The sequence below is a fragment of the Geotrypetes seraphini genome, chromosome 2 (genome assembly GCF_902459505.1).
Source record: "Geotrypetes seraphini chromosome 2, aGeoSer1.1, whole genome shotgun sequence".
NCBI classification, from domain to species: Eukaryota; Metazoa; Chordata; class Amphibia; order Gymnophiona; family Dermophiidae; genus Geotrypetes; species Geotrypetes seraphini.
In genome coordinates this window covers 357,644,006-357,666,990 of record NC_047085.1, presented here as the reverse complement: position 1 = coordinate 357,666,990, position 22,985 = coordinate 357,644,006, and the positions used below count along the sequence as shown (strand labels likewise).

General features: G+C 33.7%; 1 protein-coding gene across 5 annotated transcripts in view; it reads left to right on the top strand.

Moving 5' to 3' along the window:
• The window catches only part of ULK4 (unc-51 like kinase 4), a 487,365-nt gene that overhangs the window by 157,971 nt on the left and 306,409 nt on the right, over positions 1 to 22,985 (top strand). For all 5 annotated transcript variants that reach the window (XM_033930453.1, XM_033930452.1, XM_033930451.1 and 2 more), the window contains 2 exons: positions 2,727 to 2,773; positions 6,003 to 6,081. In XM_033930453.1, the coding sequence (XP_033786344.1) occupies positions 2,727 to 2,773; positions 6,003 to 6,081 (126 nt within the window). The remainder of the gene's footprint in view (positions 1 to 2,726; positions 2,774 to 6,002; positions 6,082 to 22,985) is intronic.

Sequence of the window (22,985 nt, the reverse complement as noted above, 5' to 3'; positions counted from 1 at the left end):
TCAGAGATTGTTGGAGTTTAAAATCCTTAATAATAATACATTTTTATTTTATTATGATGTTAATATTTGAGGTATTATAATGTTAATATTGAAAGTGAGATATTTGCTAGTTAATCAGGATCACCTTGGATGTCTGTCAGTATCTCCAATGTACCTGTGTTAATGAACCTAGAGAAAAATTGGTGAATATAGGGAATTTGTAACTCTCAGATGTTGTATGCATGTTTTATACCATGAGTCAGTAGAAATGTGGATTTATCTTGAATGTCAGGGTCACTTTTATTCAGCCTTTAAATATGCTAGGATGACAGGTACGCCATTTATGTAACACTTTTTTTTTTTTAAATCTGTGCCAGTAAACTCTAAAGAGTATGTAGACTGATTTTTGAGGCAGAAAGTTCTGAAGTAGACACCAAAATCCCAAGTTTGTGCTTTATACATGCTAGGGTAATTTTGTAAAGGGTTTCTTTTTTGTTGTTGTTTACAGGTAAAGCCTGTTTTACATGTGAAAAAGGGCTTTAATAAAATTGTGCCATTGCATCTGTGCAAGTGTCCCTTTGGTCATAGTTTAAATGCATCTGTGCATTTATATTGACATGATTTGGGTATAGGTGTCCCTATGGTCATAGTTTAAATGAAGCAAAGAGTTGCAATGTTGGTACATATTTTTAACACCTGCAGGTACACGTGTAGAACACACATTTATACCCTTTTCAGAGCAGGTATAAATAGATGCTACTTGTGGTGGTTCTGGGAGCCTAATATTTTTTAAATTCTTTATTTATAAATTATATCATTTACAAGCCCCACTTGCATAAGAAACTCAAGAGTATAACCAAATGTTACAAGGCAAATTATTAAAGGTAAATTAACTCTTCCTCAGACCACAAAAATGAGGAGAAGAGGTTGACATGATAAGGTGATCAGCAAAGGAAAAAGAAATGCAATCTACCACAAGTAGAAAAAAAACCCATAAGTCTGTACAATTCCCTCAAATACTTCTGCAGATCAGTGACATCTCAAGGGCAGGGCAGGAGGGTGGTCCACCCCGGGTGCAGGAAGCTTGGGGATTCTGGAATGGTTTGTGATCCGCCTGCATGTGGCCGTTGGCTCTGAAAGCTCCCATCCCCTCTTCCGTCAACTTCCTGTTCTGTGGCAGGGGACCAACCAATTCATGCACCTTCTCACTACCTGGAGGAGGGGGTGCTCTGCCCAGGGTTCCTGTCCTGCCAGGTACACCACTGCTGCAGATGCTAATTAGATGTAATTATAGTGCCACTAGAGATAGTCTTCATATTCAAAAAAGCCCTTAGTTGTCCTGGTGAAAAGAGAACATTTTTGTCCCAAATATTTAACCATACATTTACATATTTATGCTAACAGATACTGTATGTTGCACCTAAAACATTAGTTTTTTTCTTTTAAGGCCAAAAACCTTTTGCATTTTTTCTTGAGTCACCTTAGCAACATTTGGATATATCCAAATTTTTGGGCCACAGAATAGTATAAAGGAATTCTTTTTTTTTTTTTTTCCCATTATATTTTTATTTTCAAATTTTACAAAAAGTGTACATAATAATAAAATACATTTGATAAATGCATGGTATCACTTTTATATCTAACACAATGTATGTCTGAATTTGATTTTCCCCTTCACCCTCCCCCCACCCTTTTATTGCTTTAATATAATATTTTCAAATTTTATAAAAGTATACAACATATTAGAATACAATTGATAATTATTCAATAACATATTTATATCTAATACAATATATTCTGGATAAATTTTATTCATTTTCCCTCCCCCCACCCTTCTATTATTTTTTTATCATTTGTTACATTTTGTATCATATATTATAATATATATATATAAATTGTTTTCCTTACCCCCCCTATATGTGTGTCATAAAAAAAAAAAATCTCTAAAAGAAGAAAAGAAGAAAAAGTATTCTATTATTTAATCATTACAGTATTTTGTCAATGGCCCCCATATTTTTATAAATTTATTATATGTCCCCTTTTGTATTGCTATTGTTCTTTCCATTTTAAAAACATGGCATATTGTATTCCACCAGAAGGGAATAAAATTTTTTATAATCTGTGCCTGGATGAAGAGGAGCTCTGCAATTACACTTCCATTCGTGTTCGCGTTAAGCCACGCCCCCCCATAAAGGAATTCTTTAAAAAAAAAAAAAAAAAAAAATGATCTCATAACTATGCTCCTATCCAGCTTGAAGTCAAATGAAACGAATAGCATTGTACAATCAGTAACATTAGTTAGAGTCTTCAAGAATATTAGTCAAATTCTGGTAACACTTTCTTCTTGTATGTATGACTGAATTCCATGTTCAGAGGATGCCCCCCTGTATCTTTAGTGGAAAATATTCAAGTACTATCTGTGAGCCTAATTTATAAAGGCACTTAAATGCTTCTGTTGCCTTTTCCATCTAGGCATTCTGTTATAAAATAAGCCCCTTATATAAAGCCATGGAATCTAGTGCTGCTGCCGGAAACATGCTATTATCTGTGATGTTTTTTTAAATGACCGCAGTGATCTTAGTGTTGCTGTAGCCTAGGCTATTTTATTTTATCACAAATATAAAATGTTCCTTTCAGTATTAAGAGTTAAAGAAACTTTATATATTTAATTGATTAATTAATTAATTAATTTTGGTTTTCTCCCTGTATTATATTAATGCCTTATATTTGTCCAATTTTTACCCTAGTTCCCATTGCTAATTCAGCAGTTGCGTGCAGCTCCAAACTGGGATGTGTAAGTAGTACCTATAAAACACATAAAAATACTGCAATGCACCTGAAAGGTGGCCAAATAAATGTAAGCACTGTGCTTATATATAGTGTATGTTAGGGCTGCACATTAATTGTGATCAAACACTTTAATTGTCAATTGCAATTTAAAAAATTGTGATTAATATTTGATTGTTCCATGCTGCATTTACCTCCTGCCCTCTGTACATGGTCTGACATGTCTCCCTTCCTTTTCCAGCCCCACAAAGCTTTGCAATTCTCTCCCCCCCTACTTTAAAATCACCTCCATATTTTGCCAGGGCAACACCAGTGATTCTCATAGGCTGCCTGCAGTCTGTACTGGAGCTTTCTCTCTAATCTGTCCTGCCCCTTATGATACAACTTCCTGTTTTTTTGAAGGGTGGGACAATTCAGAGAGAAAGCCCTGATACAGGCTTCAGGCAGCCTATGGGTGCCACTTTTACTGTTGTTGCCCAGATGAAGACAGGAGATGATTTTTAGGTATGGGAGGAGCTGGGTAGGAAAAGAATTGCGAGAGCTTTGTGGGCCAGGAAGGAAAGGGAAAGATGACAGAGTGTTACTGGGAAGGGGGGGAGGGAGGTCACTAGGGAAGAAAATATGAAAGCTTTGCAGGCTGGGAAGGAAAGGGAGAGGTATATGACTGTAAACTGTGTATGGAGGTCAGGGAGGAAATTGTGAGAGCTGTGTGGTTGGGAAGGGAGAGATAACAGACCCTAAATGTAAGGGGAGTGTTGGGGGAAGAGAAGGAAAAAGGAGAGATACAGAACTGAGGAAAGAAGAAAAGAAGGAGAGAGGGAAGAGAAGGAGATTTAATCAGTGGTGCAGCCTTGAGGAAGGATAGCCTTGGGGATCTGGGCCCCCTCCTATGGGATCAGGCCCCCTCCAAAGCTGCAATACCTTTTCAGTGGCTGGTGATGTAGCTGAAACCCTGCTAGCTGAAGAAATCCACTGCCTCAGTTGCTCCATTCCTTCATGCACTGCCTCAGGAGCAAGGAAGTTAGTGGCATGCCTCCAGGCATCAATGCTAACACTCCCTGAACATTCTCAGTTCATGTATGAACTAAGGATGCTCAATGAGTGCTGGCATTAACTGCTGGAGGCATGCTGCTGACTTTGTTACCCTTGAGGCTGTACAAGGAGAAAGGGGGTGGCTTAGGAAAGCCTAGTAGAGCTGCACAGAGGCGGAGAGAATGAGAGAGAGAGAGAGAGAGAATGAATGTGAGTGGACTACTGTGCACAATGGACCACTGGTCTGACCCAGCATCGGCAATTCTTAAGTCCAAAGCAATCTCTCCGCTATGGCCTTGTCTTCCCTGAGGGCCCCTTTTATCCTTCGGTCCAACCGATTCTCTTCCAGGCTTCTTGATTTTAATATACCTGAAAAAGGTTTTACTGTGTGTTTTTGCTTCCAGCGCAGTCTTCATTTCAAGGTCTCTCTTCGCTTTCCCTTTTTTTTTTACTTTGTAAAACTTTAAACTTTTTTTTTTAAATTAAATATTTTTGTTTTTGTCATATACAAAAGCAGTACAAAAATACAAGATATAGCTTCACCTCAGTCTAATGTGGACTACGATCTTGATATTAGTAATAGGAGTGAAGGTTTCACCCCTTTTCTTGTGTTTTGATAATAATTTCTTCAATGTATATTTAATTTCCTGTATCAAAGTGTTTTTGTTCTTTGATGTGAAAATCAATAAATTAAAAAAAAAAAAATACAACAAGGTGATAACAACTCTCAACCATGAAGAACAAAGTGATAAAAGAGTCTACTGCGTGGTTTCTTCGCGGAGACATCAAGAACCAAACAATGGCAACCACAACTAACCAGACTCCACTCCCCACCTCCCTCCACCCTCCCCAGCATTCGCCTTCCTTATTAACATCTTGCATTTAACTTGACATTCCTTGTGCTATTTACAAATATTTTCAGTCGGATCCTTCTTCCACTGTTCCTATCAACACCCCTCTTCCTCTCTCCCTCCTTCATTTACCTGAAGCAGCAGAACCAGTCCAGCAAACCCCCTTCCCCTTCCTCCTTCCCTCTCTCCCTCACCTGAAGCAGCAGAGCCGGCCTAACAACCTCCCTCCCTCCCTTACTTACCTGAAGCAGCAAAGGTAGTACTGACATCCCACCCCCTTCCCTCCCTTACCCGAAGTAGCAGAGCCGGTCCATAAAACTACCCTCTTTCCCTCACTCACTTACCTGAAGCAGTAGTGGCAGCCAGTATGCAGAGGCAGCGCTGTAAATAAGTTGCTTCTGGACAGCCCCGGCAGGGCCTTTTCTCTGCTACGTTGGAAATTATACATTTTGGTGGAATTCAGTTTGCCACATATATAAGATGGAAAAGATGATAGCGTTACAACAAGGCATATTTAAAAAAATATGGGGACCATTGACTAGTTACTCTAATGATCAGATATCTTAGCACATGGATAGTTTATATTAGGGGTTAGGGAGGGTAATGTATATCATATGGAAATAGGAATATTGATAAAAAGGGGGGGGTATTTATTTTATCTTATAAGAATATCTGATTGTAATTCAAGTGATATGTGAAAATTGTCTTTTATTTGTAAATTCACTTGATGTAAGAATTTAAAAATGAATAAAGATTTATAAAAAAAAAAAAAAGAAAAGACCCTGCAGGTCTGGCCACAAACAGCCTGTTTATGGCGCTGCAATGCTCACCAGCCCCACTACTGCTTTGGATAAGTGAGGGAGGGAAGGGGGTTGTCAGGACCAGCTCTTCTGCTTCAGGTAAGGGAGGGAGGGAATTTGTCAGGACCGGCTCTACTACTTTGGGTAAGGGAAGGAGGGAGGGGAGAGAGAACACCTATAGTTCAGCAAAGCAGCTTATGGATAGCTCTTTTAAATGTACCCTTTAACTGCATGGAAGAATAGTAATTACGTTTCTTTGCTTTTCTAGAAAGCATGGCTTCCAACTGCACAGAAATTATGCAATGTTTTCAATAAAATTATACTGTTGGTTGAGATTTGTTTCAAATATAAAGCCAGACGTAGTAAGCATGTTTCCTGTAAACTCAAAATGGAGGAAAAATAAATTTGATAGTACAAATATGGGACAAATAATGTATGCAATTCTGCAGGTATGTAATGCCTGGTTGAAAACAAGTTTAGTTTCTGTACACATTGCATTTTTAAAATCAGTTTTTAAACCCAGAGGAACTAATGAAAATTACTTAAATTACAGACGTGCCAAAGTAGTCAGAGTGATCGGTCTGTTGGCTTTACATACAGTTGAGCTGAAAGAAAATGTTCCCGTCTCTGAGGTAACATGGATTTTTCTTTTTTCTATCCTAAAGTACAAAAAGTTAACATACCATATATCTGCTCCTCCACCCCTTGTTTCCTAGTTAGCTTTTCTGACCACATTGATCAACCCCACTTCTGGTACCAATTTGTTCCGCCACTTATTTCTGTCAAATGGGATGATCAGTGACACTCAGAAAAGCACACAGACAATATAAAGCATAAACAATAACACTTTATTATACATATATAAGAATTAAATATAAAATAGCATTACCTTGACCCCATATAACGACCATCTTCACCATTGGGAATCCGTGCAATAGATAGATGGGTGGACCAAAGGACTGTCCCTTTAGACATCGTGGCTTCTCCCTACAGACATCGTGGATTCTTTCTGTCAGGGTCAGAATCCTGGTTTTATATAGGAGGCAAACTGCGGAGTTCATAGTAAAAGCATAAACAGCTGGTCCTGAATACAGCTGGTCCTGCTCCTTTGTTCTCTGTTTTGACAACACCTAGGCCAAGGAGGTGTGGCAGAGACCGGACCATCTGCTTTATTGTCCTTTTGATGTTATTGTGGAGGTGTTTGCAGAGATTGTTTTCCCATGAGACTGGTTTCACTGTCCCTTTGGAGATCAAGGAGGTCAGGATGTTAGATACTTGTCACTGTCCCTTTGATGCTGTTTGGGCAACTCCTAGGTCAAAAAGGTCAAGTTAGCAGATACTTGTCACTGTCCCCTTCCTTTTGATGTAGTTTCCCATCTGTCTTTACTGATGTTATTTGAGCAGCTTGCCTGCAAAGGAAGTCAGGCTCTCAAATGAGCAAACTTTACTGCCCTTTTGAGATCAAGGTAACGCTCATGACACGGAGGTCAGATAAGCAGACTTGAGGAGACATGTCACGTATTATGCTGATTACCCCCTGGGTATAACACTTTCCTACATTCAGTGTTAGAGCACATTGACTTTGGCCCTAATTTCCGAAGCTGGATAGCAGCACTATATAGTGCACCAAATGAGTGAATGGGGTGTACTCAAACTCTTTCCCCTATCTAGGGGGACCTAACAGGGATGTGTTCTCTAACCACTATTATTCATCTTAGTAGTGGAACTACTAGCAGCCTGTATTAGACTATACAAAGAAATCCAGGGGGTACAAGTACTGTAAGAAGAATTAAAGCTATCTTTATTTGCAGATTTTTTTTTGTTATTCAATTTTCTATACCGTTCTCCCAGGGAAACTTAGAATGGTTTACATGAATTTATTCAGGTACTCAAGCATTTTTCCCTGTCTGTCCCGGTGGGCTCACAATCTATCTAATGTACCTGGGGCAATGGGGGGATTAAGTGACTTGCCCAGGGTCACAAGGAGCAGTGTGGGTTTGAACCTTTAACCTCAGGGTGCTGAGGCTTTATTTTTAACCACTGCGCCACACTCTCCCCCTATAAGTCATCCCACATTAAATCACCTACCCTACTTTTCATTTCTATTGCCCATAGGATGGCTTTCATATAGGTTTCACCGTACCGTGTTGAGTTCCATGATTACTCACACCAAGTTGGTTGCATTGCATTATATCATAGAGTCTTCATGTTGTGAAGCATTTGGGTTTTAATAAAGCAAGCTCATCCAGATCATCAGTTCCAGTTGCCTGTTGTTTTCTATCAGTCTGGAAAAATGCAGACAGCTTTGGGTAAGGACTGTTGTTTGTGCAGCCCCCAGACGTTTAAATACCTACATAATGTAAATGCTCATGAGTCGAGTCTCTTTCATTTGAAAGGAAACTCTGCAATGAAAGGGCATAGGATGAAGTTAAGAGATGATAGGCTCTGGAGTAATCTAAGGAAATACTTTTTTTTTACATAAAATGTCGTAGATGCATGGAACAGTCTCCCAGTAGAGGTGATGGAGACAGAGACTGTGTCTGAATTCAGAAGGGCCTGGGATAGGCACGTGGGATCTCTCAGAGAGAGAAAGAGATAATGGTTACTGCAGATGGATAGACTAGATAGGCCATTTGGCCTTTTTCTGTCATCATGTTTCTATGTTTCTATGATATCCAGAGAAAACATGAGAAGCATTTCTGTATTTGGGCTTAGCCATAACAAATGGGTTCCAGCCAATTACCTGATACAATGCTATCGAGATGTGAAGGACATTACTGATAAAACTGTATAAAGGAAGGGTACAGGTTCAGTATCATCATTACCAACAACTTAAAGAACTTCAACAACATAAGATCACCTATGAGATCATCACCTCCTGTATTGCTAAAACCTGCTGCTGCCATTGTGGAGCAGATGACTCTAATACCATACATAGGTCATATAGTTTAAGTTCATTGATCACTATTACAACTAGGCTGACAGATGGTTTTTTTCCAATAAAGAGTTTGTGTTAACCTAGTAAATGACAGCCAATAAAGACCTGCGTAGTCCATCCATTCTTCCCAGTATTCACATTCATTATCGAGGCTATGTTAAACCAACAATCCAGTATATTTTAGTTGTTAAGTTCTACTATAAGATGTTTCCCCATTCCTTGAGATATGCAAGACCTATATACTCAGATGATATGAATGTGGTATAAAATACACATACGGTACTTACTCCTGATCCATTTTTAGGGCTTAGACCATAAAGAAGTATGCCCTGTACTAGCCCTACTTCACAACTACTGAGATGCCATCAAAGCATATTGAAATTAATTGTATTTGTTCACATTTTGCAGATAACCTTTGTTTCCTAAAATATTCAAGTTCAAGTTTCAAGTTTAATTACATTTGATGAATCGCTTATTACAATATCTAAGCGATGTAGTTTAAAAACCAACAGACTGTGGTAATACATATAGTTTATTTTTTTTTTTCCATTATATTTTTATTTTCAAATTTTACAAAAAGTGTACATAATAATAAAATACATTTGATAAATGCATGGTATCACTTTTATATCTAACACAATGTATGTCTGAATTTGATTTTCCCCTTCACCCTCCCCCCACCCTTTTATTGCTTTAATATAATATTTTTAATTTTCAAATTTTATAAAAGTATACAACAGGGGGCGTGGCTTGGACGCGAATGAGGACGGTTGGGTGAAGAAAAAGCTCCGTACAAACAGGCTTACTTTTCAGAAAAAAACTACATTTTACATTCTTGATGTTATAATAACTTAAAGTTTACCTCTTTAATCGAGTCGGAGAGATAGAGGTGCCGTTTTGAGTGAGAGTCGGGAGATAAAAGTGCCGTTTTTATTTCTGAGAAGCGAGGTGTGGAAGGCTGAATCCGTCTCAGCAACTCTTAGATATTGCCAGAGGAGACTAATTCGGGACGCCGTGAGGCTCCCTTTCCCCTCCTCTTTGGCACGGTCAAAGTTCTGCGGCGTAAAACGCCAGAAGAAAAGTTTCCCGAAGGTAGGGTCTTGCAGGCGGTTGCTCGGTGCACCACGATCGAGGCCATCTTGGATCGGAAAAAAAATTGACAAAGTCTGGGACTGCCGGTGAGCTGCTTAGTGACAGGAATAAAAGTTTTGAAATGCCTGATGCCTGTCATACTAAGGAAATAAGCTGTTTTAAAGTAACTGTCCTCTGCTGAAGATAAAGCAAGGTCTGCAGTAAAATCTACTGGGCAACGGTTTTTTTTTTAACTATTTCCTTGCTGCTAACTTCGAAAAAAAAAAAAAAATTGTGAAGGATAAATATAAATATCAATATAAATATCAATCTCTGCTGTTGTACTTGAAAAGATTCAGATATAGGAGATTGTAGGTTTTTTTTTTCTTTTTTTTTTCTCAACGTTTAGGCTGTGAAAAAAGGACAAATAAAAGGATTAATGATCTCTGTAACCTAAAAAAAAAAAAGTGACATTGAGGCAATTGAGAGACGCTGAAATAAATATATTGGATGGAATATTGCTCTCCTTGGTAAAGGCTGCGATTGGGCTTATAAGAGGAGAGCAAGAAAAGAAGGTTACAAATTTTTTCAGCGCTGAAGCTAGATGTAAACAACGAGTTTGGTAAATTAATTCTATAAAAGAATAATCAGCCATATCTAAAAAAGATCTGCTACTTTGAATGTTATTGCCTTCATAGAGACTGAGATAGGGCTTGAAGGAGAAGAAAAAAAGAAAAAGAAAGAAAGACTACTGACAATTTTTCTCACAGCAATAGAACCTAAGACAAATAACTTACAGTTGCTTTAAGAATACTAAAAAAAAAAAAAAAAAAAAGGGGCGTGGCTTGGACGGATGGTTGGATAAACGAATAGCTCCTATATACAAATATATTAAAAAGAATTACTACCAAATATTTTAAATTTTAATTTTAAAGAAACTAAAATATATATTGAAATATGACTTCAACTAAACAAAATAAAGCTGACTTGGGAGCTGGAACATCGGGAAGCAATAAGAGGTCGAAACCTGAGCCAGGTACACCCTCTAAAATCCCATTACCAACAGAAAAAAATCTGGATGTTATGGAAGAACTAAGACAAATAAAAGAAATTGTCTTAGATAGTAACAAAAAACTACAAAAAGCAATGGAAGATGCTGCAATCCTAACTAAAAGAGTGGACATTACAGAAAATAGAATTTCAACATTAGAAGATATTACAGAACAATTAAATACAGATATGAATCACAGCAAAATCATATGGAAAGAAATAACAGAGATAAAAAAAAATCTTGAAGACAGCCGGAATCGTGAAAGACGGAATAATTTAAGAATAATCGGATTACCTGAAGGAGTGGAAAAGAATGATCCGATTGCATTTCTTGAAAAATTTCTACCTAAAATACTACCACTGAAATTTAAAACGGAACTGGAAATTGAAAGAGCTCATAGGATTCCAACACAAAGAAATAACACTCAAACAGGTCCAAGAACTTTAATTTTCAAACTTTTAAGACATCAACAAGCAATTGAAATATGCCAAATAGCCAAGGAAATCAAAAATCTTAAATGCCAAGATTCAAAAATATACATTGTCCCGGACTTTGCAAAAGAAACAGCAACAAGAAGAAAACAATTCTTAGACATGAGACCACAACTAAGATCTCTAGGAGCTAGATTTGGGCTCCTCTATCCGGCGATTATGAAGGTTACCATTGCTAACAAAACACAAAACTTTACAGATCCAAAAAAACTACAGGAATTTATAAATCAACTGGAGCAACCTATGACAATCTAAAGAACATCTAATGGGTTCATACTAAAGACTATTGACCAATTTGTGAAAACTTTGACTTATATGATAATGAATTTCAATAAAAGAACATTGGTTAAAGATAGATTGGAACGGAAAGCAATGGAAAAAGAACACACAAGGATCGAATTAAAGACTTAAACAACTTGCAACATTCTCCATGGAAAATAAGAAAACTGAAAAAATACAAAAATTCTAGAATTCTACTCAGAATAAATAGAATAAACTTACTGGCAGGAACGAAAATGAATTGAAACACATCTTCGAACTCAAATAACGACGAAGAAAGTTTTTTCAACAAACTTAAAGATGTACTGATTGGATGAGAAATTTTGAAGGCGGAGTAATGGAGAGAAGGGAATCATCCTTCAACCACAGAGAAGATTATAAAAAAGACGAAGTGATTGGTTTGTTATATTTCCGGTTGAAGGTGGTACTTCAGGTTTAATTTTGCGTTTCAAATACATTAAAATGCGTTTCAAATACGATATATATGAAAAGAATATATCTGAAACGCAAAAATTGCCTGAAAAGTTTTTTAAATATATATATCTCAAATTTCATGTTTCATCTTTATAGATAATTGTTCTTTTATTTATTAAGTTGACTTTTAGTACCCACAATTGTTCAACCTGGCAATCCTCTATGGGAGATAAAGGGAGAGTTTTTGGCACAGGACTCCACTCTCGTCTGCACAGGCCCCAGATACTTTAAAATCATAGATGTCTGGAGAGTATGCTATTGAGACAGAGCTAACGAGAACACTGATGGGATTGTTGGCTTCTCTTAATTGACAACTCTCTCGTGAATCATAGGAAAATAATGAGCATAAGAGATGGGGGGATTCCTGTGCTGAAGACTCTTGTTACAGTTCTGAGGAAAGAGGCTAAATTGGAATGCTCTTAACATGATAAACTTATTATACCCAGATATGAAAGCTTTTTAAAGTAAAAATAATATACCACCTGAAAAGAAATGAATTTTAATTGAAATGTTCTAAGATATAGGTAATGTAATATATTCATTCTTATGGATTTAAAGACATACAAATATAGAAAATAATCTTTCAATACATAAGAATGAAAAACTTTTTACTTATTCTTATAATTAATAATAAAATAAGAGAAAATATACAGAAATAGAGAAAAATGGTAGTACTTTAGATAATTATTAATAGCTTGTCGGAGTTATCTAAATCTAACCTCAACCTGCGTATCCAAGTTTTCGTAATTAATGAGGGGGGGGAAGGGAGGGATAAGAGGGATGGGAGGGAATAAAGGGGAAATATATAAGGTAATCATGGGTGTAAAGGAAAAAAGAGAAATGAAATACTTAAAACATTGGGAAAATATACATAATTTAATACCTGAAAATTTAAAAATAAATGGATATTAAAATTATGTCTTTAAATGTTAATGGTCTAAATCATATGATAAAAAGGAAAAAAGCATTATCATTTTTAAAAAGGCAAGATGCAGATATATGCCTTATACAAGAGACCCACCTCTCACATATAGAATCTAAAAAGCTAGAAGGAGGATGGGTCAAACAATGTTTTTTCTCACCAGCTATAGGGAAAAAAGCAGGTGTTGCTATTTTAATTAATAAAAAATGCTCTGCTTCATTTAAACTAAAAGCTTCAGATATTCATGGAAGATGGATAATGGTGGAAATGAATATGGGAAATACTACCATGACGTTAATCAATATATACGCCCCTAATTCGAACCAAAATGAATTCTTTAAAACTCTTCAACAAATGATCATACCACTGGCTACTTCAAATCTTATAGTAGCAGGGGACTTCAATGCTGTAATGGATCCTTTATTAGATAAAAACCCAAGTAGAGTTATGAAATCTATGGGACTAGATAATTTGATTCAATCTTGTGATTTAATAGATATATGGAGAATACTTCATTTTGATGGTCGGGAATTTTCTTTCTGTTCTCATGTTCATAATTCCTTTTCAAGAATAGATTATATCTTTACTTCAAATCATCTTGCACATCAAGTGACACAAGCTGCCATTGATCCAATTATTCTATCTGACCATGGTGGAGTGTGGATCAAAATTAAAACTACAGATCAAAATAATAACAGACCAATTTGGAAAATGGATAATACACTGTTGGTTGACCAAAACTTTTGTGAAAATCTTCTAACAAAAATGAAAGAATTTTTTCAAATAAATGATAATGATGATATTAACAGAGAAACTTTATGGGATGCTTTTAAGGCATCAATTAGAGGACAAATAATTTCTTATTCGGTTTTTCTAAAAAAACAAATTAAAAAACAATTTTTATTTTTAGAAAAAGAGATAAAAAATTTAGAATCAAAACTTATAGAAAAATGGGAATATTCTATTCAACAAGAATTATTAAAATTAAAAGGTAAATATAATGAGATCTCATCTAAAATGATTAGGAAAGATTTATTTTCTCAACAAACATTGTACTATGGTAATTCAAACAAATCAGGAAGAATACTGGCAAACTATCTTAAAGCGAAAAAAAGAAAAACAAAATTAATAGCAATAAAAGATGAAAATGGAAATACATATACACAAATTGAACCTATTTTAAAACAATTCTTGAAATTTTATAAATCTCTTTATTCTTCCGAAAATTATCCAAATAAAGAAAAAGATGGTTTTGAATTTTTAAAAATGTTAGAGGGTCCAAAAATTCCTGAACATATAAAACGAAGTTTGGAAGAACCAATATCACTAAAAGAATTAGGAACAGCTTTGAAGTCCCTTAGAGTTGGATCCGCTCCAGGTGGTGATGGATATACAGTGGAATTTTATAAAACATTTCAAAATTTTTTACTACCCTATTTATTAAATCTCTATCAATATCAGCTCAATAAAGGTTGTATTAAAGGCACTATAGCAGAATCTTTGACTATTGTTTTGCCAAAGTCCAATAAAGATCCCACTTTGGTCTCAAACTATAGACCAATATCTTTAATAAATGTAGATGGAAAATTATTAGCAAAAATACTTGCGCTAAGATTAGCTAAAGCTCTCCCCCATATAATAGGTATGCATCAAACAGGATTCGTTGCTCAAAGACATTCATCTCACAATACCAGATTAACATTCCATATGTTATATTTAACAAAGAAAATGAATGAACCTACTTTTGCAATTTCATTAGACGCAGAAAAGGCCTTTGATAGAGTAGAATGGCCTTTTATGTATCAAGCAATGGAATGGTTTGGTATAGGTCCTGGATTTATACAAATGATACAAACAATGTATAGCTCCCCTTCTGCTAGACTATATATTAATAATACGTTTTCAGAAAAATTTAGTCTACAGAGAGGAGTTAGACAAGGATGTCCCTTATCCCCTTTGCTGTTTGATATTGTTTTAGAACCCTTAATATTAGCCATCCAACAAGCTAAGGAGATACAGGGTATACCTCATTCAGATAAAGAATATAAGATATCTGCTTATGCAGATGATTTATTACTATATCTGAAAAATCCAGAATCCACCATTCCACATCTACTTGAATTGATTGAGAAATTTGGAAATTTTTCAGGATATAAAATTAATTGGAATAAATCAGAGATTCTTCCACTAAATATACATTGTACAAAAGGTTTATTTGATACATTTCCTTTTGTTTGGAAGGAAGAATATATTAAATACCTTGGAATTTTGATAACAAAAACAGTAGATGAAACAATGAAAATTAATGAAAAATGCTTATTACAAAAAGTAATAGAAATGTGTGAGCAATGGAATCCTTTGCATTTATCTTGGTGGGGAAGAGTACAAACTGTAAAAATGATGATTTTACCTGTAGTATGTTACCAAATGGGGATGATACCAGTTTTCTTTCAAGATTCGTTTTATACAAAAATAAATAGGACTTTGACAAAATTTATATGGCTTAATAAAAAACCAAGAATTGCTCTAGCGTCATTACAAAAACCAATTAAGGAGGGAGGGGTAAATTTTCCCAACTTTTATAGGTATCATCAAGCCTATATCTTACGTCATGGTATGTATTGGATCCTCCCAGAACCCACAGATAATATTCCAGACTGGTTTTGGCTAGAATGGAGGCTTATATTTCCATTACGTCTTAATCATGTAATTAGTATCAAAATGCCAAGGTTATACAAAGATCATAAAATATTTATGGATACCTGGAAAACTCTAAAATACATAAGTAATCTTACTCAAATTCCAATTAGTAAATCAACCAACCAAACTATATGGCTAAACCCCAAGATCAAAATTGGCGGTTTCAAAGTCATCTGGAAACATTGGATGATAGCAGGCATTCGCACTTTGGATGATGTAATTAAAAATGATAAATTGCTGGAGTTTTCACAATTGCAACAAAAATTTGGTCTCAATAAAACACAATATTTTAAATGGTTGCAATTGAAGCAATCTATTCAGGAAGGGTTCCCTGAATGGAAAGATCTCGCTAAATATCACAGTTTGGAATTCTTATGTTTCCAGATGGACTCAATAGGTCACAAAGCCGCGCAGTGGTATAAATTAATATCCGGATATATAAATAAAAAACCAAAAAATGGTCTTAGAGACATTTGGAGCATTGAGATAAAACACCAAATTAGTGCATCTCAATGGCCACGACTTTGGTCTTGGAGGCTAAAATGTACGGTGTCAGCATCTATGAGACAAACTTGGTTTTTTCTTCTTCATAGAGCTTTTTGGACCCCTACTCGTTTACAAAAAATAGATAGTTCAAGATCTAATAGATGCTGGCACTGTCATATTGAAATTGGGACACTAGATCATCTTTTATTCTTTTGTCCATTTATCCTATCATTCTGGAAATCAATTTGGCCCCAAATTAACAGATTGTTAGAAAATCCGGTAGCCTTGACATATGATACTATATTATTTGGAACAACCATGAGAGCAAAAAGCCAAATTTCATCTAGTAATAACAAACTTTTATTTATTTTAACTGGAATTGCAATACAACAAATTACATCCAATTGGAAACAACATGATAGATTGAATTATATGTTCTGGTGGAATTCGGTATGCCACATATACAAAATGGAACTCGCAATTGCAACACACAAAGGATACATGAATAAATTTCAAAAAATATGGGGACCATTAACTGATTTTTGTAAAGAAGAATAATTTTTCCTATAAATAAAACTTGGAAATATCTGAAGACCGTTAACATGATTTCTCTAATGAAAAATCAACTTTTCCCATGATAAGATAATTGTAAAGAGGGGAACGGGGTGGGCTTTTCAATTTTGATTATTACATACTAAATTAATATTTAAAGAATGTACAATAAAATTGATTTATGTATTATTGGTTGGGAAGGAGGGTGGGACAGGGGATTATTATATTAATGTTAAACTTGATATTAATATATGAGTTAGTCAAGTGTGTATTTAAGTTTCTATTGAGTTTATTTGTAACACTTGCTGTAACATAAAAAAAATGAATAAAGATTTAAAACACACAAAAAAAAAAAAGTATACAACATATTAGAATACAATTATTCAATAACATATTTATATCTAATACAATATATTCTGGATAAATTTATTCATTTTCCCTCCCCCCACCCTTCTATTATTTTTTAATCATATGTTACATTTTGTATCATATATTATAATATATTATATATAAATTGTTTTCCTTACCCCCCCTATATGTGTGTCATAAAAAAAAAAAAAAAAAAAAAATCTCTAAAAGAAGAAAAGAAGAAAAAGTATTCTATTATTTATTCATTACAGTATTTTGTCAATGGCCCCCATATTTTTATAAATTTATTATATGTCCCCTTTTGTATTGCTATTATTCTTTCCATTTTAAAAATGTGGCATATTGTATTCCACCAAAATGTGTAATTTAGGTTGTTGTAATTTTTCCAATTATTAGTTATATGTTGAATGGCAACCCCTGTCATAATTAATAAAAGCTTATTATTTTCTGGTGAAATTTGACTTTTTTTTCTCATCATTGTTCCAAATAAAATTGTATCATATGATATTGCAATATGATTTTCCATTAATTTATTAATTTGTGGCCAAATTGAATTCCAAAAAATTTTAATATAAGGACAATGATATAATAAATGATCTAATGTCCCTGGTTCTAGATTACAGTGCCAGCATCTATTAGACTTAGAACTGTCTAGTTTTTGCAAACGAGTAGGGGTCCAAAAAGCTCTATGTAATAAAAAGAACCATGTTTGTCTCATAGACGCTGACACTGTACATCCCATTCTCCAAGACCAAATTAGTGGCCATTGAGATGCATTAATTTGATGTCCAATCTCAATGCTCCAAATGTCTCTTAGACCATTTTTTGGTTTTTTAATTAAATATCCAGATATTAATTTATACCACAATGCGGCTTGATGTCCTAGGAAGTCTGCTTTAAAGCATAAGAACTTTAAACTATATTGATTGTTTAATGATTTCCATTCAGGGAACCCAACCTGAATGGCCTGCTTCAATTGCAACCATTTAAAACTTTGTGTTTTATTAAGACCAAATCTATGTTGCAATTGTGAAAAATCCAGCAGTTTACCTTCTGAAATAACATCGTCTAGAGATCTAATGCCTGCAATAATCCAGTTCTTCCAAAGGATTTGAGTTCCGCCAATTTTGATCTTGGAGTTTATCCATATGGATTGATTAGTTGATTTGTATATTGGGATGGGTGTTAATTTATCAATAAATCTCAATGTTTTCCAAGTATCCATTATTATTTTATTTTCTTTGTATCTTTTAGGTATATTAATACTTGGTATATGAACTAAATTTAGGGGAAACATAAGGCGCCATTCCAAATATAACCAATCTGGTGCATTATCTATAAGTTCTGGGAGGATCCAATACATACCCTGACGTAGAATATAGGCTTGATGGTACCTATAGAAATTTGGAAAATTTACCCCTCCCTCCTTAATTGATTTTTGTAAGGTTACTAAAGCTATTCTAGGTGTTTTACCAAGCCAAAGAAATTTTGTTAAAATTCTATTAAGCTTTTTATAAAAGGACCCCTGAAAATAAATAGGTATCATACTCATTTGGTAGCAAACTACAGGCAACATCATCATTTTAATAGTTTGAACTCTTCCCCACCAAGAAATATGTAATGGGTTCCATTGCTCACATAACTCCGTAACTTTTTTTAATACATATTTTTCATTTTCTTTTACAGTATCTTCAATTGTTTTTTTTAACTTGAATGCCTAGATATTTAAATCCTTCTTCTTTCCATATGAATGGAAAAATATCAAATAATCCTTTTACACAGTAAACATTCAAGGGTATAATTTCAGATTTATTCCAATTAATTTTATAACCTGAAAATTTGCCAAACTTATCAATTAATTCCAATAAAGAAGATAAGGTAGACTCTGGGTTTCTCAAATAAAGCAAAATATCATCCGCATAAGCCGAAATTTTATATTCCATATCTGAATATGGAATACCTTGTATCTCCCTCGTTTGCTGTATTGCTAACAATAAGGGTTCTAATACAACATCAAATAACAAAGGAGATAACGGACATCCTTGTCTAACTCCCCTCTGCAATTGAAAACCATCAGATATCTTATTATTAATATTTAATCTTGCAATTGGGAAGCTATACAAAGTTTTTACCATTTGTATAAATCCAGAACCTATACCAAACCATTCTAAAGCCTGATACATAAAATTCCATTCTACTCTATCAAATGCTTTTTCAGCATCTAATGAAACTGTAAAAGCCGGTTCATCCATTTTTTTTGACAAGTTTAGCATGTGAAATAATAGTCTAGAGTTATTGGAGGAATGTCTTTTAGCAACGAAACCCGTTTGATGTATATCTATAATATGTGGGAGAGCTTTGGCTAATCTCAAAGCCAAAATTTTCGCCAAAATTTTATTATCAACATTTATCAAAGATATAGGCCTGTAGTTCGAAACCAAAGTAGGATCTTTATTTGGCTTAGGCAAAACAATTATTATTGATTCAGCCATAGTACCTTTTATATTACCTTTTATAAGTTGTGTCTGATATAATTTTAATAAATGTGGGGAGAGGATATTTTGAAATGTTTTATAAAATTCTACTGTGTAACCATCACCACCTGGAGCGGATCCAACTCTAAGAGATCTCAATGCTGTTTCTAATTCTTTTAATGATATAGGTTCTTCTAAACTTCGTTTTATATGATCAGGAATCTTAGGTCCATTTATTAAATCTAAAAATTTTTTTCCATCTTTTTGTTTCTCCAAATAAGGTTCGGAAGAATATAGATCCTTATAAAAATTTAAAAATTGTTTTAATATTATATTTGTTTGATTTGTTATTATACCATTATCATCTTTTATTCCATTAATATTAGTTCTCCTTTTTTTTGCCTTAAGATAATTTGCTAATAATTTTCCCGCCTTATTAGAATTTCCATAATACACTGCTTGTTTGGAAAACAAATCTTTTCTTATCATTTTTGAAGTTAATTCATTATATTTACCTTTTACTTTCAAAAGAGCTTGCAAAATTTCATATTCCCATTTACTTATCAATTTAGCTTCTAATATTTTTATTTCTTTTTCTAATTCTATATATTGTTTTTTAATTTGTTTCCTAATAAAAGCTGAATATGATATGATATTACCCCTCATAGTTGCTTTAAATGCATCCCATACATTCTCTATAGATGTATCTTCCACTAAATTTATTTGAAAAAATTCATTAATTTGTGTTTTGAAATTTTTCAAAAATTTGTCATCCACAAGCAATGCATTATCAAATCTCCAAAGAGGTCTATTATTTTCTAATTGATCTAATTGTAATTCTATCCATATTCCCGCATGATCCGAAATGATAATAGGATCAATGGAGGCTTTAATCACTTGTTGCACTTTATTTGTTGAAACAAAAATATAATCTATTCTTGAAAATGATTTATGAACCTGTGAACAAAAGGAATATTCCTGATCATTAAAATGAAGAATACGCCATATATCTTTCAAATCACATGATCGAACTAAATTATCTAGACCTAAAGATTTAATATTTTTACCTGGTTTTTTATCCAATAATGGATCCATTACAGCATTAAAATCTCCAGCCACCACTAAATTAGAGGCAGCCAGTGGTAATAACATATTTTGTAGCTTTTTGAAAAATTCTGATTGATTCGAATTAGGGGCATATATATTAAATAACGTCAGGGTATCATTTCCCATACCTATATCGATATGTATCCATCTTCCATGTGGATCTGAATTTTTTACCTTTATATTGGCCATACATTTTTTATTAATAAGGATTGCAACCCCTGCTTTTTTACCCACTGCTGGAGCAAAAAAACATTCTTTTATCCATCCACCTGATAATTTCTGTGATTCCTTCATATTAAGATGGGTCTCTTGCAGACAGTAAATATCTGCATTTTGTTTTTTTAAAAATGTTAATATTTTTTTCCTTTTAATTACGTGATTCAGGCCATTGACATTAATAGAATATATTTTAAAAGACATTATATATTTTAATACTTTTCATTATCTTATTCTTCCTCTCCTCTTTCATATTTAATATCCAAAAAATTTTCTTCATGACACACATATTTAACCCTAATGTATCTCCCTTAATTATTCTAATAAATATTCTCCTTATCCCTCCCTTTCCCTCCCAATACATTGGCTGCTTAAGGATACACATTGGAACTGTAATCCTAACATTCTCCCCATTCCAGGCAATCAATATTCAATTGTTTAAACAAATTTCCCTTCTATCTATCTATATTGATCTTTTATATTTATTTAATCATTTTCCATAACATTTTATTAATGTATCATTATCCATTTAACAATATGTTAATTTGTATTTCCTTAGTATTATGATTTCAACATATAATTATTTTAAACATATATGCAGTGTATTATTTAATAATTTTCCTATATTCTGTTCTTTCTTTCATATAATTATTATTGTCTTTTCTTTGTATTGTATTTCCTCCATTTCTTCAAATATTTCGATATGTTATATTTTCTAATTTTTCATAGAGTCTTCAAAACCATCTTAATGTATTATGTTAATATATCATAGGTTCTGGTTTAGAGAGAAAATCTTTTAGTTTTTCGGGATCCTCGAAATATAAGGACTTGTCTCCAGATGACACTCTCATTTTCGCCGGGTAGTATAGACCATATTTAAATCCTTTTTCTTTTAGTAGAGGTCTCATGTCTAGTAGTCTTTTTCTTTTAGTTGCTGTGTTTTTGGCGAAGTCTGGTAAAAACCATAATCTTGATCCTTTATAATTTAGGTTTTTATCTTTTTTTGCTGCATTTAGTATCTCTAGTGCTTGTTGGTATCTCAGCATTTTGAAAATTATTGGTCTTGGTCTGTTTTTGTTTTCTAAATTTTTAATTGGGATTCTATGCGCCCTTTCAATTTCAATTGGTTGTTTCAAGTCTAACTGTAGTATTTTTGGAATTAAATTCTCAAGGAAAAGGATAGTATTTTTTCCCTCTAAATTTTCTTGTATTCCAAAAAGTTTGATGTTTTTCCTTCTTCCTCTATTCTCGTAGTCCTCCAGTTGATCTTTTAATTTATTTAATTCCAAGTTGTCGTTTTTACATCTTTTTGATTCACATTCTATAGTTTCCATTTTTGATTCTAGTTCAGTTGTTCTTTTGTTGTTAACTTCCATTTGTCTATGAATATTTAAAATTTCTTCTTTCATTTCCGACATATTAGTTATAGTTTCCTTGAGCATTTGTTTGATTTGTTTTAGTTCTTCCATAACTTCTGTTTTGCTTAATGTGTCTGATTCTTCGATAGGAAGTGGTATCTTGCTTGGAGTTATTTGTTCTTGTTTTTGTCTTTTTGCAGATGTACCAGCCTCATTTTTGTTTTGTCTGGTACTTGCCATGTTATTGTTTTATTTTTCTTGGTTATTATTATTATTTCTTGTATTTAGTCTTTTAGATTTGGTATTCTTAGGTTTTTAATCTCTTTTCTTCCAAGATTTTGTTCTATCTTTTGAAGTAGAAATTTTTCTTTTTAAGCTCTTTTCTTTTCCTTTACCTATGTCAGTTTGAAAATTCTTTTCTCACTTTCACTTTTTCAATGAAGTAGGGGAACTTTTTTTCTCCTCTCACAAGCCCAATCGCAGCCCTGATTAAGGAGAGCAACACTTTTTTTAGAGTTATTTTTCCTATTTTGACCAACTTTAAGCAATTTTCTTCTGTTTTTTCTCAGCGTCTCTCAATTTCCTCAATGTCTTGCTGTTTCAGTTTTTTAAAGTTCCGTTGAACCTTTTCTCTGTCTCCTCTCTCACAAGCCCAATCGCAGCTTTGTCAGAGGAAAATAATATTCAATTCAGTATTTATTTTAGTAAGCTGATATTTATTTGTCTTCAGCGCTTCGGCACTTAATTATTGAGAGAAAATGCAAGTATTCCTCTCTCTCAATTTTTTTTTTTTTTAATCCCCTTTTTTATCAAAGAATAATCTTTTTCCTTTTTTGGTTTTAATATATCTGGTCAGAATACAAATTCTTTCACAATTTCTCCAATCAAATTGTTTGATCTCTCACTTGTACTTCGCGGTTTCAGTGCTGCATTCAAGTTTAATGAAACCGCCAAAAATACAATTGGTTCTCTGCCTTCCCGTTTCTTGTCTGCACTTATCTCACTTCAACTGTAGTAATTCAGGTTTTTTTTTTTTGTTTTTTTTTTT